The sequence below is a fragment of the Pimephales promelas genome, chromosome 11, assembly GCF_988280905.1.
Source record: "Pimephales promelas chromosome 11, fPimPro1.hap1.1, whole genome shotgun sequence".
In the NCBI taxonomy this organism is placed as follows: domain Eukaryota; kingdom Metazoa; phylum Chordata; class Actinopteri; order Cypriniformes; family Leuciscidae; genus Pimephales; species Pimephales promelas.
The window spans coordinates 34,711,266-34,737,659 of NC_142779.1; the positions used below are offsets into that span (position 1 = coordinate 34,711,266).

The following is a 26,394-nucleotide window of genomic DNA, read 5'->3' on the forward strand; positions in this document are numbered from 1 at the left end:
ACACAATGAGATATTGCTCAGGCAAACGCCATGTTTATTACTTGAACTTAAAAGAAAAACACAGAAAGAAAAGAAATACATGTTTAATGGCAACAGTGCATGGACGACATGAGGAAACGGGTCTGTTTCTCTTTCCAAATCAAAACTCCTGTAAGCTTCTTTTCAATGCTTCTTCCAACTCTGCAAAATGAGAAAATGGGGGAAAAAAAATCAGTCATACTGTTACAATGCATTGATCAAATTGTATGCAGATTTATAATTCATCCAGCCAGTGATTACTCATACTAACATGACCGATGCAGTGACAGTGTTCAACCTGACAAATTCAACATCTGTTTGCTTCAACCATATATGTGCTCCTGACACCCTCATAAATCCCATCTATTACAATAAATATCACACTGAGACAGAGTTTCATAAAAATGAAACATACCCACAATGATTATACTCTTCATGCATGCAAAGCTGGCAAAATAAACATCTGATTAATGCATGAACAGTGAACTCTATGAACTGTAGCACCAGAACAACGTGATGATGACCCACCAATATCCAACTCTTTTGATTTCATGGCCTCGTCCGCACTCAAGGCCAAAGCCAGTTTCATGTCATGATCAAACACTTCTATGGAGAAATAAAAACTGGTCGGCAATGAGATCAAATGAACATTGCAAATCTGAAATTAAATATTATAGAAGTACCGAAAAACCAGAGAAAAGAAAGGTGAGGACCTACCTTCATCTTCAGAATCTTGCGAAACCCTCACTTCTTTTTTTACTTTGAAAGCATTCGAGGTAACGGCATTCTGCACATCTCGAAACTCCTCCACTGAAGAACAACAAAAACACATTTTTACTGTGATCGCACATAACAGGGTTCAGTTTCAAATCAGGAAAAACTGGTGTGACTGATCTATAACTCAATACTGTGCTGCAGGGATGATGTGCCTTTGTAGGCCAAAACCCAGAAACTTCCGGTTCCATCATCCTGAAGTCATCAGGATGATCATCCTGAAGTGGGTTTTTGCCAGAAATAAGGTCTGTGGTGAACACAAGCTCAAGATATATTATAAAATACATTAGTAATGTCCCCTTATGATTTCTAAAAAGCTTTTACTTGTCTTGAAAAAGGTTGCTAACAAGCGTCTCGATGGGACTAGAGGATGAGATCTACTATTGTGTTAACCACACGTTTGAACACTACACTGTAAAAATGAATATGCTTTATCTAATCAATAGAATTGTGGCAACAGATATTATTAATTAAATTTAACAAATTTGAATAGAGTAATAATTAATCAAATTATTCCTTAAACGTTAACTATTTAAAATGAGTAAAGTTTACATTAAAAAAAGTAACTAAAATATCTCACTAGCAGACAGACGTCAAAGATTTAATTAAGAACTTTATATATTACATAAAGTTATATTATATATTATATTATATATTACTTTATATATTTTATATTGCCAACATTGAAGACACCTGATGTTAACAAGCAGAATCACTGAAGGAGAAAACCGTAAACGAACCTAAAACAAACACTGATCACTATAATGGTGACTTAAAACATTTTTTTTTTTTACATTTTTTTTTGGTTGTTGTAAGTTTCTCATTTTAAATGGTTAACTTTTAAGGAATTAATTTGATTAATTATTACTCAATACTAATTTGTTATATTTAATTCATAATATTGCTTGTAATCTGTTGCCACATTTTTTTTTATTATTATATAAAGCATATTCATTTTTACAGTGTATTCCAACTTACTTAACAGACCGTTCAGCGTAGTGTAAAAGAAAAACACGAGTCTTTTCGGTATTAAAACAGGTGTTGTACCGAATTCTGACTCGCGGACAAATCGCACGCCCCTTCGCGTGCGCGCGCCTCTCACCTAATACGCGCTGAAGCGAGTTTGAATGCACTTGATTTGCCATATGCGTTTATCGATTGATTTTTTTCTCACAGCAAGCACATTCTGCATGAAAGCTTTGTCTACACTTACAAAAATTGACAGTGAACTAGTGTGGATAAAACATGCAAACAAACAAAAATGCATGGGAGATCGATTCAAACTATAAACTTCCACGGGTAAAGCTACCATATAAAGCTACCAGCTGTCAAAACATTACTGTTAATTTCAAATAATTTAATTGAACGTAACTTTTGCGTGTTAAACACGATGTGGTTCATAGTAAAATATTGTATTACTCTCCCCATTGCACAAGAATGTCATTAAAAATAATAATAACCTTTTTCATGAAGATAGGCTTATAAACAAATTATGCATGTACTTTTGTAATATTGCAGCAGGTTTTCTTCAAAAAAGGGCACCTGAACACAAAACAATGAATTTCCATAAGCAATCCCAGCTAGAATTTTTCTTAAAATTTTGTTCTAATGTTTTCAGCGGGTAGTTTTGTTTTTGTTTTGTTTTTTCTCCGAAAAAGGACATTTTATAGTGTTTTATCTCAGCAACTTTCCCAAAACATCCTCAAAATATTACAGTTAAAACATCCTTAAAACATTATTTCAACATTACATTCAAATGTTTTCTTTAAAACAGTGGGCTACCTTATGGCTTTACAAGTTTAAACCAAACTTGTAGGGAATGTTAGCCAAAGTTCTGAGAACGTTCTCAGCTAGGATGCAAAATGTGAAATTGAAAGAATGAATTAAATAAATAATGTTTTTTGTGGTCCTAATGTGCCAGACAATAACTATATTAAAAAAGTCTAAGGTTTCTTTACATCCTTAGCTTTAGTCAATGATCACATTATTATAATTATCAATTAACAAACATAAAAACTGGTATTTGCCTCATATAGGCTATAGTCTATATTAGCCTATATACAATATACAGACATGTGTTTTATGAACTAAGCCTATCTTCATTAAAAAGGTTAAATATTATTTTTAATGACATTCATGTGCAATGGGGAGAGTAATACACTATTTTCCTATGAACCACAGCGTGTTTTAGACACAAAAGTTACGTTCTGTTAAATTAACAGTAATGTTGTGTTTTGACAGGCGGTAGCTTTATTATGGCTTGCCTTTACCCGTCGAAGTTTATAGTTTGAATCGATCTCCCATGCATTTTTGTTTGTTTGCATGTTTTATCCACACTAGTTCACTGTCTGTTAACTTTTGTAAGTGCAAAGCTTTCATGCAGAATGTGCTTGCTGTGAGAAAAAAAAATCAATCGATAAACGCATATGGCAAATCAAGTGCATTCAAACTCGTTTCTGCGCGTATTAATGAGGGGCGTGCGATTTGTCCGCGAGTCGGAATTCGGTACAACACCTGTTTTAATACCGAAAAGACTCGTGTTTTTTCTTTTACACTACGCTGAACAGTCGGTTAAATAAGCGAGTGTCATTGACGGAAGCAGTGACCGGAAGTGTTCCAGCCTACCACAGACAAACCGGAAATTCCATTTCCGTTGTCGTGCAACTAGTCCATTGAAGAGAATTGGCACTGGCTGGTTACTTCCGGGTTCTGGACTGGCTGCAGTAACACGTCTCTGTCCATGCGGGGGCGCTCGCGGTCGAGTGCAGAATGAATGCCAGTCAATGGTGTTTCACCCCCAGAAATCCACTTTTCTCAGGATGTAATTTTTTGTCAAGTAATTTGAAAGTTGCATTAAAAAGGGAGGGCTAAGATAATACACTCAGCTGAAAAATGCATTTTTAAGTTCACTTATCCGTTCTAAAAATGTGATGACGTCACACAATAGCAGAATGCTAGCGTGTTCGGGCCAACAACAGCCTAACCTGTAAGAAATCAAAAGGACACAAGTACTCGTTCATTCGACTTTTGGCCTATAATCTACATTGAACTTGGGGAATCAGCAATAAAATCTATGTTGATTTAACGACAAGCAGGTGAAAGAGACACATTTAGCCGTTAAGGCCCATAGACTCCCATTCATTCTGCTCTCGCCCGCGATCACCTCCAGTGGAATTCTAATGGAACTGCAACCAAGATGATAGGAAGTGCCAAGGCTCTCTGTTAGACGGGCTCTGATTGTGGTAACCTAGCCGGCGAGAAATCTAAACACCCTCCGCCGCCAACTAGCGTTTCGGAGCAGTACTGCAGAGCAACCAAGACCTGAACGCAGAAGTATAAATGCGCACAACGGCGTCGCCCACATGGGTAGCCTACGCCGTACACTACAGCGTACCGAAGTATAAATTGGCCCTAAATCATCAGGAAATGAGTGAACTAATCATTTAAGGTGGAAAAACCAAGCCAGTAACTTGATACTGCATAAACCTCACCATTCCTCAGAGGGAAGATCTCCTCAGCGGTTATAACACTGCCGGTGGAGGCTGGTTTATCGTCTGTGGCGTTGGGTCGGGAACGAGCGCAAGGCTCTGACTGGCAGTGATGCTTATGGTAGTGTGAATGGAAACTGGGCACATCTTTGTGGCTCTGCGAGCAAATGGTGCAGAAAACATCGAAGCGTTTCTCACTGCCCTGGCTCTTGTGCTGCAGGAGGATGTGCGTCTTCATCTCCGCGTAGGCCGGCGTGTTCTTGTCGCACTGGCGGCAGCAGTATCTGCATCGATTTTCGACGGCCAACCGTTTCATGCACTTTGTGAAAATTTCTTTCCTTTCCTCTTTGCTTTTCTCAGAGCCCATGCAAGGACAAAGCTGCGAAGGACTCGGACTCTCAACGGCGTTCGCCTGGGAATCATCCCCGGCCGTTTCCAAGCGGTAGTAGTCGTGGCTATGCAGACTGTCATAGTGCTCCTGAAACTCGTTCTCGGTGTCAAACAACATGCTTTCGCAGAGTCCACAGAAGTAGCGGAGGACGATGTCGCCACCGTGTTCGTTGGCGCAATGGCGTCGCAAAGTGGACTCTTTAAAAAACTTCTGCGGACAGTGGCCGCAAGCGAACCGTTGGAAACTATGGCTGCTCAAATCCCCGCAGTGTGTTCGCACCGACGCCTCCGAGTCGAAGAGATCCTCGCACATCCGACAGAGCCAAGACTCCACTTTCGGGGGCGAGACGCGAGTGGAACTTGCTGGCCTGAGGATTTTGCTTCCCGCGCTCGTTGACGGTTTAGGGGACATGCTAGACGAGACACGGTCGTCTAACGCGTCTTCTCTTTCGTCGTAATAGCTGTGTCCTCTATGGCTCACACCAACATGAGCCATGATGTCTTCCATCCTTGGCATTTCCACTTTGCACTTTCTGCAGTAGAAAAGAAAGTTGGATAAATGAGCGCCTCCGTGGAACCGGCTCATATGCAAGCGAATTATAGACGAGTCTCCTATTAAAATTCCACAGACAGCGCATTTGTGGAAGATCTGATTCGCCGCTTGGAGGTGTTTCTTTGCGGTTTCCTCCTCGGTGAAGCGTAGACCGCATTCACAGAACCAGGCGAGCTGGGATCGTTTTCCAGGTTTGGCTAGGGAATCTAAGCAAGCCGGTCTTCTTCGCTTGGCTAAAGGCCCATTTGAATCGCTTTCTGTGGCCCCACATGCCGTGACCTTCTGAGCATTTCTGATCTCACAGTAGTTGCTGTAGTAAAGAAGGGCTCTGGTCATGCTGCCGACTCTCTCCACCTCGTGTTTCATGAGCGCTTTGTGCTCCTCCATCTGAGCCACGCTAAGAAAAGGTTTGAGGCATGAGGAGCATTGACCCCTCAACGCCATCTTCCTCATGATTTCAGTCACGCTTTGATCGGCAGTGGCAATAGCGCAGCCATGTCTGCATTGCACACTGGGAAACAAAACAAGAAGCAGAGTTGTTAGTGCACAACGAAACAAAGGTGCTCTTGCTCACTTTAAAATTAATTTCCTGATAGTTCACTCATCCAAGATGTTCATGTCTGTCTTTCTAGGTTTTTGAGGAACACACTCGAGGAGTTTCTCCATATAGTGTCTTAAATGGGGTCAAACGGGTCGAAGGTCCAGATGTGAGTTTCAGTGCAGATTCAAACTCTCGACTCTCGAGTGATCTAGACAAACATCTGGGATTTTATAAAAAACAATAAACATTTATATACTTTTTAACCACACACATAGGCGGAAATCGCGCGCGGGGGGGAGGGTTGCCCCCCCCCCCCAAAAAAAAACATTAAAATATGTGTATTGTAAATAATGTAATGATATATTCTTAAAATAATTAAGAAATAAAATAACACAAATGCAAATGCAATAACGAAAAAAGCGTTCTAAACATTTTGAGACCCCCCTCCCTTGCCTCACAGTGCGTTCCCAGATAGCAAACTGACATTTAATCAACGTGGAAACAACGTCTCTCATGACATTGAAACAACGTTGATTTTGCTCATCGAATTAACGTTGAACCAACGTCAGACGCGGCATTCTTCAAAGCTAAATGAAAATCGAAAATTTGTTTGCTTTCATAACGTTGAAACAACGCGTTGATTTCAAGTTGATTTTCCGTTAGTTTTGAAAGAATGACGCGTCTGACGTTGGTTCAACGTTAATTCGATGAGCAAAACAATGTCAGATCAACGTTGTTTCGATGTCATATTTCCACGTTGATTCAATGTCAGTTTGCTGTCTGGGTTGGTCCACCGCCTCCGTCCCTTTTACCTCAGACACACACATTCCGGTAGCGGGAGAGAAAAACATAGTTTTTGAGTAGTTGTGAAACTCCAGTAAAGGGGGTCGCACACCGGACGAGAAGCGTTGCGTCGCGCAGCGCCACGTCTTTAAAATTCGAACACATTATATTCTCTATGAGTGTACACACACCGGCGGCGCCGTTCGGCGTCTGTCCGCGGCGCCCAGCAACGGCTCAGGACCGTGTTCAAAACCCTGCTGCGCCACAGAGCGCCATTTACATAGTTTTATATACAATTTAAATTATTTTTGTCTCAAATCGGTGCTGACGGATCCTGACTTTGCCCAATGCTGCAATACCATATGCATTTAGTTTTGCATTCATTTACAGAAATCAGCTGCTTGAATGACAATTGCTGATGTTATTGGATTTTTTTCAGGTGAGATTCTCAATTCATTCAGTAAACGGATGCTCTGAGGTAAAGTTTTCAGACTGCAGACTCAGCAACGATTGTATTTAATTGTACAGTACAATAATAACTTAGAACAGACATTATCTTCATGTCATTAAACATTACAATATTGCTGGCCATACACTGATGAGAAAGTCCGGGTGCGCTGTGCATTTAGATTCTAACGCTTTCACTGTGATTTAGTTGGTTTATATCATTTAATGAATGAGTCAATAAATTAAATGAATCGCTGCGCTGCGTGAGGAGAGTATGTAAATAGATTCGCCGCTGGCTTAAACCAGAAAGAAATTTTAAGAAGTATGAAATGGTCTCCATGCTACACTAATAATAGTAGTAAGGCTTTCAATAGTAGTAAGGCTAATAATAGGCTAGTAAGGCTAATAATAGTAGTAATTTTTTTGCCTGTATTATTGGTGTCCCCTTCAAAATTTGCTCTTGGGAATTGTTATGTTTATTGTCCCCCCCAACATTTTGATGAAATTTTCGCCCCTGACCACACATGCTCGTCTTGAACGTCCACGACATCACGTATTACGTAATCACGCCAACTTTTTTTGTATATGTCGTTTGACTTCGTCTTTGTACGTTTGTACTGGGTCGGCACTTCCAACTACGTCACGCGTGAACTTTCAACGTGATTGCGTAATGTGTGCCGCATCACAGCTAATACAAGACGAGCATTTGTGGTTAAAAAGTATATAAATGTTTATTTATTTATTTTTTTATAAAATGGCAGATGGTTTGTCTAGATGAGACTCTTAAGGCCAATTTATACTTCTGCGTCGAGGGTACGCCGTAGTGTACGGCGTTGGCTACGCACGTAGGCGACGCCATTGTGAGCATTTATACTTCTGCGTTCAGGTCTTGGTTGCTTTGAAGTACTGCTCCGAAACGCTAGTTGGCGGTTTAATGTTCCACTGCGTTTAGATTCCTAACGGCTAGGTTACTACAAGCGATAGCGACTGAAAGAGAGCGGATCATGTTGGAGTTGGAGCTTATTGAGGTGGAAAAACAGTTCACTTTAGTGAAATTACTAAAACTGAAAGGCAGAAATGAGAGAAGACGGAGGAGATGGTACGTGTGGAAATGTGTGAGAAGGTACGTGCGTAAATGCGTAGGAGGAAATGCGATGCTACCAAGCCGACCAATCACCGATCTTGCGGTCCGCGTCGTCGCGACGTGTAGTTACATTTTTGAGGAGGTGCGCGTCAGGCGACGGCGAAGGGTACGCGGTTAGGGACGCGTCTGTGCGTATGCTACGCCGTACCTACTGCACGCACCCTACGCAGAAGTATAAATTGGCCTTTAGGCCGTGTGTCCACCAAAGCGTTTTTAGCCAGCTGAAAACGCTAGACGCTCTGCTGAAGACGCCGTGCTTTGGGCGCTTGAGAGCGTTTTGGCAGCGCAGCGTTTTTTCCGTTGAGACGTTTCGTTGCTATGATACAGAATATCCGCTGCAGTTTGAATGTTGTGACAGTTGGTCGGTGTGGTATTAGTGCCGCCCCTCCTCCACTGTGATTGGATGGCTGGGTAAAAAAGTGACAGTGATGAGCGCTGCGTTTTATCCAAAGTTGGCGACCAGTAAAAACGCGGGCGCTTGACGCTTCAGTGTGAAAAAAAACGCTCAGCGCCTCGGTACGCTCATGGCGTTTAAAAAACGCGGCGCTCTCATTGAAATAAATTGAACATACACCAGGCGCGTAGAAAAACGCTTTGGTGGACACACAGCCTTAGAGCGTTTTCACACCTGAAAGTCCGCTCCAAGGTCCGAACCGAAGTTCACATTTTGATACATTTTATACTTTCAGAAAGTTTTGGTTTGGTTTCACACTGCAATTATGTGAGCGCACTAAAGAACTTTACGCGACATACTTGCGTCCTGTCGTCATCATCTATGTGGGCTGTATCTTGACATTGATTGGTTTAGTAAACGGACGTCTGCGTGTTGTCAATTCGGCGAGTAAATTTGACAACATGAACGAACAGACGCATATCGTTGCAATTATATAGTTAATTTTATGGCATAACTACCCGCAGCACCAACTGTACACAAGGCTAGTTCACATTTGCCAAATGAACGTCCTCATCGTGTGAACATTTTATCGTCGCCGGCAGGAAAGGAGGAGAAGACTGCAAGTTGACTTCCATACTTCAATTAAAACAATTGCTACAAGGCTCATTTCTCCCACCACAATCTGTTTTTTCAGCTTTTTGGAAACCATCAGAACTTCCTGCAAAAGGTCTGAAAGTCCGAACCATACAGAAATGCTTTCACACTAGAAACGAACCAACGAACCAAAACCAAATTTCATCTGTTTGGTCTGGGCCGTGGCCCGAGGGATGTTTCACACTTGTAATTTTGATTCGACCAAATTGAAAAGTCCGAAAGTCCGGACCAAACAAGGTAGGTGTGAGAGGGCCCTTATTCCTCGAGACTTTGAATCTGCACTGAAACTTACATCTGGACCTTTGACCCATTGGACACCATTGAAGTCCATTATATGGAAAAACATCCTGGAGTGTTTTCCTCAAAAACCTTAATTTCTTTTCCAATGAAGACATGAATATCTTGCATGACGTGGGGGTGAGTGAATTTTTCTGATGTTATTAAATAGGAGCACTTTTTAATCCAAGAAAGCACCCATATATACTTACTTGAAGTGTGCTCTGGCCTCCATATGCGAGGCGAGCACCTTGGAGCAGACTGTGCACTTGACGTTGAAGCGGACATCCTTACATAGAGCGATTAAACGGTTCTTGGCGTAGCGTGGAACTGGCACGGGCACGGCTGACGTTTTTGCTTCTGGAAGACAAGATTAGATAAATGACTGATAAAACTTGATCAGAAAGCTAATTGCTGATATTGTCGATATCAAACAGTTGATCAAAGATGCATGACAAAAACGTCAAGATGGATTTTTTTTTTTTGCTGTCGTACAGTCCGTTGTTTACAGTCCTGGAAAGATCATGATGCATGTGTAGATTTGATTTGATTGTTGAAGAGCACACACACCACAGAGAGCGATGGACTGATTGAAGTGGTTATTTGCAGACATGTGCTGCAGGCATTCGTCCCTGATGTTGAAGAGGAGGTAACAGGCAGGACATGCAAAGCACACGATCAGCTGATAGGTCTGGGAACGTCTGTGGCCACTCGCTTCAGAGGAGGACACCTACAGATGACATCAAGCACACATCAAGAGACAAAGCAAACGTTATGCCACTTCTTCATATCATTTCCATTATAAAGACAATTAAAGCTGCAGTCCGTAGTTTTTTCTCTTTGTCGCCATCTCTGTTCGAAATCTGCAATTGCAGTTATTCGCGGAACGATCAGCTTTACGCGAGTTGTGCTTCGGCACGGCGCGGATGAACACAGTGTTTGAGGAGAGTGTGTGTGTCAGTCGCCGCCGGTGTGGATACTGGGATTCAGAATCACAGATTATTCTTTTTACAAGTATGATCAACATAATAATCATGTAAAATGTAATCTAAACAATAGGGCTGGGTATTGACACATTTCACAATTCGATTCACAAGCTTGCAATTCAATTCGATTCTGATTATTTTGGATATCAGTTACAATAAATGGCAAATTTTCTCAAGGAAATCAAATCTCTTAACTAATGCTGTAAACTATGGGAGTCTAGTTGTAGCCTATAGGCTTCATTAACCCAATATGAAGGTAATAATGAACTGTTTTGTAGCTATACAAACACTTAAATTACACTTATTTATTTTTATAATAAGAAGATTATATGAAATATAAACATTTAAATGGTGGTTGTCATAAAAACTTGCCAGATTTATTCAAACATGCATGAAATATTGAAGAACATTAAGATTATAATGCATATGTAATATGGTGTATATATTTAGTAAAATACTCCTCTCTGGAGTTCTAGCTGACTAATGAGTTTATGTGGGTTTTCTGAGGTAAATATGACGATGAAATTGATTACAAGCTGTTTAACTGACGTCTTTCCACGGTTGAAACGCTGATTGAGCGAATCAATGTGACATTATGCGGATTTGTATAATGTACTCTATCTTTAACACACTTTCAGATGCTCATTCATGTTTATTTCGCGCTGTAACTGGTATTATTAAGCCGGAAGAGAGATCAGCGCTGCTGCTTCTCTTGAGCTACACCAGAGCGATCTCACGCCACAGCGCCAAAACATTATTTATGTTTTTGAATTTTTAAAGAAAATGGACGTAATTTGAAAATTGAGACTTTGTTTCATATCAATAGTAACAAAGGACAAAGATTATTGCGAGTTTTTGGATGCGCGCAGCCGCGATACAATGATCCATTCATTCAAATGAAACAGGATGACTAATCGATTCAAGAATCGATATCGGTTCGTGAAAATGAGAATCGATTAATATCGAGAAATCGATATTTATTACCCAGCCCTACTAAACAAGTAACATCCACTTTTGTTCTGACCAATGAAGGGAAAAAAAGCATTGCAGTAAATCAGGCTGATTAAATCTAACGATCGATTATCATCTCGCGTCAAACCGTGCAAACTATACTTTGTTCTCAAATTGTTAATGTTCAACATCAGCACTGATTGACATGTAATGCCCTTGTGATATTTATGCTTGTTTTCGCATCGTTACTTCTGTCGCCACTTCGAAGTCTTTTGCATTTTACAGCGGGTGAGTCTCCAGTTGTCACTGGTGATCGTCGTTTGAACTTTTCTGGATCCACCATCAAATTAATAAGTTTAATTATAGAGAGCCTAAGTCCCGCCCCTCCGCTTCCGGCTCATGGGACCTTATTTCGGAAAAAATATGAATGGTAGTCAATTGCGAGAGACAACTTATCTTTTTGTTCCGGCTGAACTGTGGCCTCATTTACACATATGCTCTTTGCCAATTTAAAATATAATTCTGAAAGTCAAAAACGTCGCAGTTTGTCATAAAACAGAAGAGTAACATTTAGTTTTATGTGAAAATCGCTCTATGAACTACATCTCCCGGGAAGCGAAACAACGAGTGAGATCCGCTGCTCGTGTGTGTGCAGTCTGGTACAAAACACTCAGGTATGACGGCGTAACGTTACGATTATAACGTAAGACTATAGAAACAATGACAGACAGCCTCAGTAAAGTTAGCTTCATTCATTGAGAGAAAATGTGCGCCTTTGGGGTTTGTAGTCTTTGTAATTACGTATTTTCACAGTCTTACACCTCAACGGTTTTACATCAAACTGCGACTTTCTTTCCTTTAAAATGTATCTTTTAAATTGACAAACATCATGTGTGTAATTCAGGGCAATTCATGCATTAACACGTTAACTTTAAACAAAAATGTATTGGGGAAAACCTAATACGTCACACCACTTTAACATCAATAAAAACATGAAAGCTGAAAATATGAATGAAAATGAAAACCTTTGACTCCAGGTGTTGTGTCCACGCCTCTTTAGAGCTGAAGTGGCGTTCACAGGCCACACATGCGTAGACAGGGGACGGGCTGCCCTTCAGGGTGATCGTGGGGTCACAGGGGGAGTGATCAAAGCTAAAAAAAAAAAGTACATTTACATGAATGCATTTGGCAGGCGCTTCTATCCAAAGCAACTTGCACTGCATTTCAAGCTACACATTTTTACATTCTTATCAGTTCTTGCTTTCCCTGGGAATCGAACCCATGACCTTGGCGTTGCAAGCGCCATCACTCTACAGTTTGAGCTACAGGAAAGCAATGTGCAATTCAACTGTAAACATAAGAAATCCGAGCATTTTTGCAACCGTTTCAGATGTCCCTCAAGCAAAGGCATGTTGTCGTAGACTCTGCCGCAGTTGATGACCGGACAGGTCTGCGGAGAAACCATCGCCGGACCAGGAGCCGATCTGCGTCTCCACAGTGAGCAGGAGTTAATGCTGCCTGGCTGTAATCCTGAGCAAGCCAGACAACATGAGCACCAGAACCAAACTCTCACACACACATGCTCATATTAGCTGGAGTTACAGAACACTACAGACCTGGCATTCTCAGCCAAATGTCCACACAGCGCTTGGCATTGTCTCTGTCGTTATTGCTCCGGCTGACCGCCAGCTCGTGCCGTCCGTGTGCTTGCTGGGAAATAATCTTCTCCTACAGTACAAATCACAAAATATGGGTTTCAGAGGTACTTTTCCCAATTTACTATCTCCACTAGCATTTAAAAGAAGTCACTTATATAGCATTTTTAACAATATAGATTGTTTTAAAGCAGCTTTCCGATGATTATAGGAAATTAAAGTAACAGATTATTTAGGGTTTACAGCAGCTCTAGAATAAAGTTATTGTCCAGCTAGAGTTAGTTTTGATTGATTCACTTATCGCAACGATCATTAGTTATTAACTTAGATAACCGCTAACATGACACCGCTCTAACTGAAAACCCTTAATGCGATCCAGCCGCTTATTCACACAAAACAGTGCCTGCGGCTCAAAACTTTTTAGAAATTCCCCCACTCCTCCCATGAAGCATTGCAAATTAAACCATGAGAAGAAAAAAAAGTATGGTAAAAAAAAATAAAAATATAAATATATATATATATATATTTTTTTTACCATAATTTTTTTCTATATATATATATATATATATATATATATGCGGACACACTACTGGTCAAATGTTTTAGATCAATAAGATTTTTTATGTTTTTAAATGAAGTCTCTTCTGCTCGCCAAGGCTGCTTTATTTGATAAAAAAAAATTACAAACAGTAATATTGTGAAATATTATGACAATTTAAAATGACTGTTTTCTATTTTAATATATTTTAAAATGTAATTTGAAAGCTGAATTTTTAACATCATTACTGTTGCTGATTACACATCAGTTTTCAGTGTCACATGATCCTTCAGAAATCATTCTAATATGCTGATTTTATGCTCAAAAAACATAAATTATTATTTTCAATGTTGAAAACAGTCGTGTAGCATTTTTTCCCCCAAAATTCTATGATGAAAAGAAAGTTTAAAAGAACAGCATTTATTTAAAATATAATCTTACATTCTAACATTATAAATGTCTTTACTGTAACTTTTGATCAATTTAACTCATCCTTGATGAATAAAAGTATTTTCTAATTTCTTTCCCCCAAAATAAAAAAATAAATTCTTACTGACCCCAAACTTTTGAATGGTAGTGATGATTAATGTTACAAAAGCTTTCCCTTTCAGATCAATTCTGTTCTTTTGAACTTTCTATTCATCAAAGAATCCTGAAATAAAAATGTAAAAAACTGTTTTCAACATGGATAACAATCATAAATGTTTCTTGAGCATCATATTTTAATAATTTCTGTAGGATCATGTGACACTGAAGACTGGAGTAATGATGCTGTAAATTCAGCTTTGATCACAGGAATAAATTACAATTCACTATATATATATTCACATAGAAAACCGTCGTTTTAAATTGTAATAATATTTCACAATATTATACAGTTTTTTTTTGTGTGTATTTTTTATCAAATAATTGCAGCCTTGGTGAGCAGAAGAGACTTCTTTTAAAAACATAAAAAAATCTTACCAATCTAAAACTTTTGACCGGTTGTGTGTGTGTGTGTGTGTGTGTATATATATATATATATATATATATATATATATTTAATTGATTTACTGTATTCTTTTCTAAAGAACTTGTTTTATAATTTAACACATTTAATAAATGAAAACTTATACCTGTTGAAAAATACAAACAACATACCAACAGATTAAAGATTCATTTTTATATATATATATTAGGGCTGTCAAACGATTCATTGCGATTAATCGCATCCAAATTAAAAGTTTGTGTTTACATAATATATGTGTGTGCACTGTGTATAATTATTTTGTACATGTATAAATACACACACATGCATGTATATATTTAAGAAAAAAATATTACTTATATATAAAATGTTTATATATATATATATTATATACAAATCTATATACAGTATATAGATGCAATTATTTCTTAAATATATACAAGCATGTGTGTGTATTTATATATAAAATAATTACACAGTGCACACACATATATTATGTAAACACAAACTTTTAATTTGGATGCGATTAATCGTTTGACAGCCCTATTTAATATGCAAAGTAGGGAGTTGCTCATTCAATCTCAAGTGATGTGATATACAACAACTGCATTCATTTCAGTTCCTCAAGGAAAGAGAAGAGGCAAACCCTGAATGCTTTGCATTTGTCGGCCCTCTCCTGTTTCTCCACAGCGACCTGTCGTGCCAGTCGGTCCAGCGTGGACACCGCATGAGCTCGCTGACGGTCCACCTGATCCTTGATCTGAGCACAACACACACATACACACAAACATTTCTTTAAAATAAGTACAGTCAAAAGTTATTAAGACACAGATATCATGTTTAATATTGTTTTGCTAGTGTGTGCAGGACACAATAGTTCATTTATGAAACAAAGGAGAGCAAAATACAGTAAACTGTGACATATTATACCCAGAAATTACTCGTATAGTGACTACCTGTAAAATTAATAAAAATATGGGATCAAAAATTATTCAAACACTTTGACCTGACCATGTTTTCTTTACTGTTTTTTTCTGTAATTGCTAATGCTCTTTTTACACACACACTGAACAACATACAGTAAACTGTACACTGTATGTCACAAACGTCCTTGTAACCAATCAGATCAATGTGTGATCGTCAACCAGTGGATCTCTGAGTGAGTGAGTGAGTGAGTGGAGGCGGGGCTCATTTGCATATTCATAAAGCCGCGCATACTAAATGAGGCAAAAACATTTAAATACATCATTTTAGTGATCAAAGATGAGTTTTAAGGGATAAAATGATTGATACAGGGGCACTTTAAGTAGTTAAGTTAATTAATATAATTATTATAATTAATATAATTATAAAATTAAGTCCACTATTCTCTGATGTCGATTAATGGTCACATGACATGATGCAGGTAAACAAATTATTTTTAAAAAAAAATCTTTCAAGTAAGCGTTTCATTTTTGTTTTCAATTTTCATTATAAGCTTTTCATTAAACTCATTAAACAAAATCCTGATGTAATGTAATAATTAATACACTTCATGTCATGTTTTTAATAAAATAAAATAAAAAATATTTTCTTTCTCTTTGTATTTTTATATCAATATGGTATGACATCATCCTATTCAAATCAATGTGATAAATGAGTTCGGTCAAACGTAATCTAAAGGTACATAAACCTTAAATGTGTATTGAGTAATTAAATGGATTAGATCTTTCTTACAGTCTTTTCAGAGACTCCTACCTTCAGGAAGGCGTAACGAAAACTGAGTTTTCAGAATAGCAGTTTTTCCAGTAGCTCTAATTTCTACACGTTATTTCTATTTACTCTCTCTCTGTGTAGTACCACAATTAAGTGCACTGTATTATGTTTAATACTTCTTGTTGCCGTTGTTGTTGACTGCTAACGACTGTATTTGGTCTCTGCAACTATTATAATACATTACACATACGTGTGGGACGCCTTATACCAGTGACAAATTCCTTGTGTGTTTTGCATACTTGGCCAATAAAAGCTAACTCAGATTGATTCAGTAGCTCAGAATCAGTAACCAACATCAATTTAAAGGAGTGGTTCACTTTTAAAAAACCTTTTGCTGATAATTTACTCGCCCCCATGTCATCCAAGATGTCCATGTCTTTCTTTCTTCAGTCGAAAAGAACTTAAGGTTTTTGATGAAAACATTCCAGGATTTTCTCCATATAATGGACTTCAATGGGAACCAAACGGTTCAAGGTCCAAAAGACAGTTTCAGTGCAAACTGTTCAAAGGGCTTTAAACGATTCCAGACGATGAATAAGGGTCTTATCAAGTGAAACGATCACTCATTTAATAAATAAATAACAAAGTTTAAGTTTTATAAGCACAAATGCTCGCCTTGCTTTGTTCTGTGATACGCGTTCGTGACTCTCCTGTTCGAACTCGTCCATCAAAATGAATGAATCTCAATTCATTCATTTTGTTCGTTCAATGAACCAAAAGACTCCAAAAAAGATTTGTTCATTTTGATACACGAGTTCGAACAGGAGAGTCACAAACGTGCAGCATTTGTGCTTATAAAACTTAAACCTTGTTTTTTTTTATTAAATGAGCGATCGTTTCGCTTGATGGTGTCGTTTAAAGCCCTTTGAACAGTTTTCACTGAAACTGTCTTTTGGACCTTGAACCGTTTGGTCCCCATTGAAGTCCATTATATGGAGAAAATCCTGGAATGTTTTCATCAAAAACCTTAATTCCTTTTCGACTGAAGAAAGAATGATATGGACATCTTGGATGACATGGGGGTGAGTAAATTATCAGCAAAAGTTTTTTTAAAAGTGAACTACAACAAAAAAGATCATGTAACTACTACCCATCCCTGTATTAGCAAAGGTGCTCAATCTTGTTCCTGGAAATCTTCCAGCATGAGTTTTTTTCTTTTTATTCTGTGGAAGGCAAAACAACATTTCCATATGTTGTGGGCGGGGCAACCTGTCACTCACATGAGATCCACCAATAGCAAACCACAACCATCCAAATCAACCAACCAATTCCCCACAGACAAAATCAAGCCCCGCCTTCATTTGTTCTTGTTCCAAAGGCCATTTCACTGTACGTCACAATATAGAGAATATACAGAAAAAGATCGAAATCCCCATGAAATCAAAAGTGACGTTTTTTGGCTTTTAGTATGAATATGTTAGTCTAACTGTTATCTATAAGCTAGTTTGCTCCACAACAATGACAAAATTCGCATTTCACTTCAACATTTCAGCTTCTCATTAGATTTCCTGTCCAATCAAATGCTCTCAAGAATTCAAAGCTCCGCCCCTTCATTATAAACAGATGCTGAAGCTGCGGCTGAAATCAGTCACTTTTTCACATATTTACTGTTTTCTACATGGTGAATATCATAGTGCACTATAGGGGGTAGGGAACGATTCATGTGCTGTCCATTGGGGCGTATGAAGTCTGTTTTCACGTTCGTGTCAAGCGAAACGCCGCACCTACTGTTCAGAGACAAACACAGAGAGCGGATCATGTGATCGAGTCGTAACAGAACAGAAAACGTATCGGACCCGTTTGAGTTCTGCACAGAAAGCTGTATTATAAAGACATATGGAGGAGATTAGGAAGAGAAATCGGGAGGAAACTGCGGCTTTAACGAACTCAACAGCTCTGAGTTTTGATATAAATTAAACGCTATTGGCTCAAATTACGTTTTAGCAACAGGAAAAATCTGATATTTGGGGAAAATTATCATATGTGGTAGTAAATTGAATCCTGACGTGCAAGGCATTCTGGGATGTTGCAGATTTGCAACATTGGCCCAGTGTGATAATTAGACACTAACGACTGAATATGATATGAACAATGACTTTTTATATACAACATGAACAATGTAACAAAGTAGTTTTCAGTGGCAGAACAACAACAAAAACAATATGGGATTCAAATCCAATATCTCAAATCCTTGTTAAGTAGGGCAGTGGTTCCCAAAGTAGGTGCCATGACACTGGCTAGGGGTGCCGCCGAATCTCAGCTTTATTTTTCAATGTAAACAGCCTAAAATAATTCTAGTAAAAAATCCTATTATTACATACATTTAAAGTTGAAATGTTTATTCACCGCTAATTGGACGGTTGTCGGGAGGGAATCGTCCCACTTGCTCCACCCTATTGTAATGGACTCAATTTTATATTTCACGCAGATTGACAAAACAGGACAAATTTCATTTTCATTCTATTGTTTATTCTTACAGGGACAATGCACAATTAAAAGTAATTGCACAAGAATTAGCTAATAGCTAGTTTACATCTGCGGTCCCTGGACAAATGGACACATTTATAGGTTTAAACAAAAGAAAAGCAGAATTGTCAGCCCAGAAGACCGATGGTCTTTTTTATAAAAAATAAAAATAATGACAGTCTCTCTTTACTTCCCTTAACATAAATACGTGTTTTTCTACAACATAAAACAAGACCGTCTTTCTTGACCTGACTCGTGATCACTTCAGTAGTGAACGCGCCAAAGAGAAATGCACATTTCATACGGATTACATAAGCAGAGAATTGTCTGTTTTCTTTCTTTTTGAAATGTTCTGTTTAAAAGTACACATTTCAAGCTTTCTATAGATATACAGTATTTCTCAGTTTCGGTTTATTTATGACTCATGAGACGAGCTTCACCTTAAACCTTCAACTTAAAGCTACACTGTGTAACTCTTTTAGTTTATTCTTAGCTAAAAACACTTCTTTCAAAAATATATGTGCTCATTAATGTATATTTACTTCGTTCAAGTAATAAAGTATTCTCGTGAGTGTATAATATGCCATTGAAAATACATACGGGTAAGGGGTTCTAATGTCGGTCGCCATGTTGCCCCTCCATCTTGAAAGTACATTAGCCAAAGAGGGACATACCCGTTAATTCAAGCTTTGCCTTTCACGTTTACGTTTGAGATAACACTGATGGACAAGGTCAAACTGGAAGCCATGTTAATCTTGGACTACATTGGCCACCGTAGGAGTTAAAACGAAATCAGAATTGAGAGGAACAGAAACTAATATTCACTGGATGGTCATATATCTTTTCACAGCTAGATGGGGGTAAAAATCACACAGTGTAGCTTTAAAAATAAAATTCTTAATGAAAGGCTTTATGCTTTATGTTTGATGTGAAAATTTTTTAAAAAGTCTTTCAGAGGCGCTTTCAGAGTGTTCAAGTCCGTAACGGGGAACGGTCACGTAACTATTTATTTATCCTTCATAAATATGTACACGAAAAATAAGACCAAATCAAAATTTTATGTTCTGTGGAGATGAGCCAACCCTTCTGTCCAGTGGGTAGTATAACTTTTTGTACTTTTGCCACCTAAAAGTGAAAGTTTTTTTTGTGCGTCACATCCGTAACGGATGCGTCTTAAATATAAAATGCATGTGTGTAGTGTACTGATATTTTTCAAATCTCTAAAGGGGGTATGAATAAGAAATGTTTCAATATACTGCTATTAAATGGATTTTATGAGAATTTACATTAAGTTTTTTTTTTTTTACCTCAAATGTCACGTCCACGCAGGAATTGCCCATTTTTAAAGAGTTTATCCTCAACTAGTTTTGTGGTGTAGGTCTACGTATTTAATAATGTCAACTTAAAATAATACTATAGTAATTTAAAGAGTAACTAAACACTTAACCAACTTTTTTTAGTTAATGATCTGTAAGAATGGATCTTTATTAATGATTCGAGTAACTTTGACATTTGTTTATAAAGTGTTCTATTTCTACAATATATGGTGTAAAAACGTCTTAGTGCTGCCCTCTTCAGGTTGAACGGTGGCTACTGCAGTTGAATTTTCAGCACTTCGTGACGTACGCAGGTTTCAGCTCACCACGCGAGCTACGCCCTTGGCAGTATAAAAACCATCTTGTGTCGTCTAAACCACTGTAGGGAGTCAGGAATTGGGATTGTGAGTATTGAAAACAATCAGGATAGTGTTTTAGCATCTATTTCATCCCCTCTATCTCTGCTGGGGTCAGCCCACTTTTTCATCATTTTCAAATATTGCCAGTGGGTGGAGTCAGGCTCTGACCAGGGGTTTAGTTACCCTTTAAAGATGTGGTAGCATTAGATCTGGACAGGAAGGATAACTGATTTCTGGTTTCATATCGCATGTCAGACAGCCATCATTTCTACTAAAGAAAATGACAAAAATAGTAACGCACATTAAATTGGATAAGTAACTTTAATCCGACAACTGGTTTGGAAATAGTAACGCGTTAGACTACTTGTTACTGAAAAAAGTGTTCAGACTAGAGTAACGTGTTACTCATATGTTACGTGGTACATATGTTTGTTTAGTTTAATTGGATTGGGATGACATGGGAAAAAAAAAAACTACAAAGAGGTGCCATGCTTTCAAAAAGTTTCGAAGTCACTTTGTCGTGTGGTACTCCAAGAAACAGTTTTTTTCTTTTGTAAAGCACAGAAGTACTTTGCACTTCAGGCAGGCCATTCGCGTGTAGCCATTCTTGCACAGTCTGCATCGTCCACGTTTCTCAGCATGGATGGGGAAATGATCGCATCGGTCTAATCTGACATCAACCGACGGTGCAGAGACCCTCTGAAGTGGAAGTGGAGGTGGGGCAGCTTGATCATCTTCCAATGACGACGCTCGTCCTCTTTTCCTACTGTTCAAGTCAGCCTGTTTCCCAACCTTGATGAGGGCATCTGCAACTTGAACACGGAAGTCAAGCAGTGGCATATACTTCTTCTCCTGCTTCTGGGTGAGATGACGGCGATAGAGGAGCCAACCATTGACCAGTGATAGGTCAATCAAGTAGTACAAGATGCGCAGATACCAACGACGTAGGCGGATGTCAATGTGACAGAGAGCGGCACACATGTCTGGTAACTCTACTCCTCCCATGATGTGCTTGTACACGTTGACAATGTGGGGTCTGTCCACTTCCACATATTCCTTCTTCTCTTTCGACCACCTTCTGCATCTCTCGACGGGTTCAGGGCCAATGAAGGATGATGCCAGCAACACTGCCTTGTCATCATACCACTTGACGATGGACATCCCACTTGTCTTTTCGTATTTCACCTCATACGCACCACGCCCGGCCTTCGAGAGTTCCTCGTCGCTCTTGAGGGTACATCCACGGAGACGGTTACGATTGATGGTGGCAACTGTCAGAATTCCCATTTTCTTCAGTTCCACGATGAGTTCAGGGGAAGCGAACCAGTTGTCGAAGAAGCACTTGTGGTTTAGTCCTTTTGGAAGTTCTGATACGAGACGAAGCACAATTTCACCGGCGAAACCAAGTCCACGCTCGTTGGTCACGGCCCCCTTTCCAGTGTACACTTCAAAGTCATAGACTAGTCCAGAGACTCCTGTGCGAGTAAAGACCTTGATTCCCCATTTATGCGGCTTGTTCTTGATGTACCGTTTCATTGCAATCTTTCCTTTGACGGGGATCATCTGCTCACCAATGGAGTGGTGTTCTTCCGGTTCAACCTTCAAACAGTTGGCACGGACTTTCTCAAGAACTGGACGCACCTTGAATAATGGATCGTACCCAGGCTCACCCTTTTGCTTCAAATTGGCGTTGTCGTTCATGTGGACGTATGCACGCAGATTATCAAATCGCTTGCGTGCCATGACCGTCGCAATTGGGTCGTAGCGGGTTGCCTTCTGCCAGTACATGCGGTACGATGGCATACGTACTACGGTCATCAAGATGTGTAAACCAATGAATTGCTCTATTTCAGAGGGGGTTGTCTTCAGTTCTGAGCCATTCTTCATAACGCCATACAAGTTGGATTGGTCAGAAATATGTTCAAAGACAGATTTGTCCATGAACTGATCAAAATACCACTTTGGACTTGGTATTTCGTCTGGGGGAGGTGAGAACGCGGGTCCTCGAAATGAAGAGTCTATGTCAGCTGCTGGGGGTTTACTCTGGCTCCAAGAAAACTCTTTGTTGACTGGAGCTGGGCCTGGCTGAGGTTCATTGTCATCAGTGTCACTGTCTGCGTGTATGTTACGAATTTCAACATCGAGGTGGTTGAGATTAGCTTTTGGTATTGCCGCCAGTGGCTTATCATCATCAAAGTTGGAGTCAGACTCGTATGCTTCAGGAGATTCCTCCAAATCTGGATCAGCAAATATATCGTCTGGAATGGAGTCTGTGTCAGATAAAGCACCATCAGGAAGGCAAATGTACTCGATGACATCCCTGGCTGAGTAAATCTTTCCTCTGCTTGCCATAACACACTGCCAATCCTGCATAGAGAGTATTCTGTAAGGTAGTTTGCCAAAAAATGCGTTGACACAATGATCTGTACTAATCAGTGTTGTGATCCAAGTTCACACTACAGGATTTTAAGCCCGATTTGCAAATCGTTGAGCTCGCCGAGAGGTCAGGGTGTTATCGCGTGCAAATCGCAGGGGATTAGCGGACGATGGACGTTTGCCAATCTCTTAGTATCAAAGAGCCAACAACCCATCAAAGACGCTCGCAGATGCGTCACCGAGGCCAGAAAAATATCTGGCATGCTAGATATCTAGAGCTGTCGCGCGACTCAACCTCAGTGATGTCATGAGCTACAGCCAATCAGAGCAAGGCATGGGCTGAGATCACCAGGTAAATCTTATTTTTTGCATATTTTTCTCAGAGCAAATCATCACGCAAACAGTGTGCAGCACTAGTTTCTGTCTGACGTCCATATTCGCGTGTTGTGTTCTTCGAGTACTGATGCCCGTGCTGTTTTGAGTCATTTCCGGTTCGTCTTATCGTGTGATTTTTCGTGACAAAATGTAGTTTGTAGTAGGGCTGTCGCGGCTATGGAATTTCCCTTGCGGTAATGTTGAGTGGCTTAATAGCGCGATATGCAGTATTACCGCCATTTATTTATTTATTTACTTTTTATATGTTTTTGTTGCTATAAATAAAGTTTACGATGGACAAAAACGAGGACATTTTCAGTAACCAATGTAACCGAAACTAACTAAACAGCGTCTACAGTATATGCGCATTGAAAGACTTTCACTCAGCGCGCATATTGTTATGACAACGGACTTTGAGCGAGTCATTGAACCGTTCATTCAACGAACACGTTTAAAAAAGCTGATTCATTAAAAGAGATGTAAAGGAACAAGATGTTAATTATTATTTTTAACTTTGAGGTTAAACTTTTCAAGGCTCAGCTGAGCAGCAGTGCATCGCATGGGCAACGCTGAAGCTGATGCTTCACTTATTAGAGACCAATATAGCATTGATTCAATGCGTGACTCACTGATTTTATTTCCCCGTGGTTTCCTTGTGCTGTGGGATGTTGACCAGCGCTGCTGCTGACGTGCATTTATGGGAAAATACCCATGAAGAGAACGTTAAAATGATGATGCGACAAATATTTCGCTTCCCGTTGACACGACAAGCTTTTCACGACTTCAAAGACAGACGCAGGTAATTGCACACGCTCTGCCGATCTCTTTCATTCACTGTCTGTGTGAAGCCTGTAGGCTACACATCACCATGATAAACAGTCTTGTTATCATTATGAACTTGTTTAACATTCAATACACATGCATTAAGTTCAAAACAAGAAGGGTATAGCCTTATAAAAAAAAAACGTGAATATCGCGGTTGCTGCGGTTACGTGCTATCCTCTGCGGTTGACTTGTCAGAAGCGCGGTACTACAATATTGCGGTTACCGCGACAGCCCTAGTTTGTAGACAAGATAGAATCGTTGGGTGACGGAGTTGTTGGGTTGTTGTCAACTTGTGTAGTGTGGATCAATCACGTTGTGTCGTGTGGTGTGAACAGCTCAAGAACTTGAACACTCCTGATTTCACAGAGAGCAAGTCATGTAGTGTGAACCGCACAGATCAACCTGACGTTTTAAAATCATGTAGTGTGAACAAGGCTTTAACAGACACACGGTAGAAAAGAACATGATTATGGTAACGTTACAGCAGTACAGTCCAGCAAGAAACCATAGAGCTTTATCTACAGATCAGATATTAACATTGAATCATCTTGGAGAGTTTCATTGTTGTTGACTGCCATAACCGAACGCGACGCGCTGTTTGAACGCTGAACGGAGAATGACTGACGACCGCAGCGGAGGGAAAGGTTTACGTGAACTTGAACCAGATGTCATCATATCCTCCACTTTTCACTCCGGCAGCTTTTTTTTTTTTTTTTTTTTTTTACAGATCTGCATGATTTGCGTACGTCACATTTTCATGTCGCAAAATCCGGAATTCTGGATTAATCCGGAAAAATCACCCATGGAAACAGACATGTTGGAAGTGAGACTACACTGACATCAGGTGAGCAAGTGGGAAACTGTTTGTTGCTAATGGACAACAAAGTCCTGCAGTGGTACTTCTGAGTAAAAAAAACCTCATAAAATATGTATCTGGAGCAATAAGGTAGTTAATTTTTAACTGTTCCAAATTAGCAACGTCTGCCTTGAGAGCTGTTCAATATGCCCCGGCCATTCTTCCTGTTTTAGTGGACATTACATCAGCACATTGAATAATGCTGTGTTTCAAGACACTTCAGTGGGTCTTTAAGATACAAAAGCACCACAACACTACAATACAAATCAAAAAATAATGACTTAAATCTCAACCTGTTCCTCACACAAAGCTATCGTATGGCTTCAGAAGACCAGCTGTATGAAAAATAATGGAAAAGAGCAGCCTGGACATTCTGCCAAATGTGTTTTTGTGTTGTGGAACAACATGGTGGTGTTTAAATGATGAACAACTTTCATAAACCTTTAAGTTTTATATTCTAGACGGCGTATGAAGAAACTCACCGTGTCTGCAGCTGAAACGCCTCCTTCATCCTCTCCATCACTCAGCAGATCTATGCACTCCAGCACTGGTCTGAGAGGGCCCTCCTGAAACAAAATGCTCAAATCAGCTTTACATACACACTCAAGTGAGAAGAGGACCCAGATCCACACAACGGTCCTAATAACTCAAATTAGAAATCAAGGCAGTGACACTTACAGACACAAACTCGACATCATCCTCCACATCTTCAATGACTGTAGAGGCAGACATCTGTGCTCGGTGGAGCATTACATCAATCACTGCGAATCAAAACACAGCGATATAAATGCATTTTCAATGCTGCATGCAAACATTATTGCGTACGTCTTGATATTGTAACTAGAACTGACGTGATTAAAAGTGTATTTAGTATATAAATCCTGCAAACAGCTTGGGTGAATCTCAACTAACGTTACTCGTCGACAGGAGAATTGGAGAAAGTCTCACCAAACAATAAGTTCTGCAGCGATAATACTTACAAACAATTCACTGTAAATACAAAATTATTACCGCTTCCAATGCTGGCTCGTCTCAAAATTAGCAAAACATTAGCATAACATTTCCTAAACTGAGCAGAGCCATGAGCAGAGCCATGAGCGGAGCAGATAGGAAATGAGCGTCATGACGTCACACGAAGACACGTCGCCAAAATAAAAGTCATCCAACGTCCATGTGAACGCGTGTTATTTTTTAAATTTGAATAATAATACTACTAACAATCATAATTAATAATAATAATAATGATGATGATAATAATAATAATTAAACCCTGTGGTGAAAATTAACTCGACAGTAATTTATGGCTATCAAAGAAAATATATTCCTTATTTAATATGTAAAAACACGTCAATTTTATTTTTTAATTCTACTATGTATAATTTACCCAGTACAGTGAAAATTTATATATTACTCAAGGCCAAAGATATAGCTTATTTTTAAAGTAAAATATTTTGGAGCTGGACATGATTTTTTTTTTAACAAGCAGAATCTGAATCTATTTATAATT

The 26,394-nt window shown here is 39.2% G+C and overlaps 1 protein-coding gene across 5 annotated transcripts; it reads right to left on the reverse strand.

Annotated features, from left to right (window-relative positions):
• Window positions 1–11: 11 nt before the first annotated feature.
• znf451 (zinc finger protein 451) lies at window positions 12–26,032 on the reverse strand. 5 transcript variants are annotated; one of them, XM_089117330.1, is made up of 14 exons: window positions 25,899–26,032; window positions 25,566–25,648; window positions 25,370–25,453; window positions 15,206–15,319; window positions 13,016–13,127; window positions 12,782–12,929; window positions 12,425–12,551; window positions 10,033–10,192; window positions 9,675–9,822; window positions 4,284–5,734; window positions 736–828; window positions 547–621; window positions 434–465; window positions 12–180 (listed from the first exon to the last, which is right to left on the reverse strand). In XM_089117330.1, the coding sequence occupies exons 2-13, from the start codon at window positions 25,635–25,637 to the stop codon at window positions 452–454; spliced, it is 2,598 nt and encodes an 865-aa protein (XP_088973456.1). In that variant the 5' UTR covers window positions 25,638–25,648; window positions 25,899–26,032; the 3' UTR covers window positions 12–180; window positions 434–451. The 5 variants fall into 5 exon arrangements, with proteins under 5 accessions (XP_088973456.1, XP_039546424.2, XP_088973455.1 ...); XM_039690490.2 differs by having other exon boundaries at window positions 547–624; XM_089117329.1 differs by lacking the exon at window positions 434–465.
• Window positions 26,033–26,394: the final 362 nt, after the last annotated feature.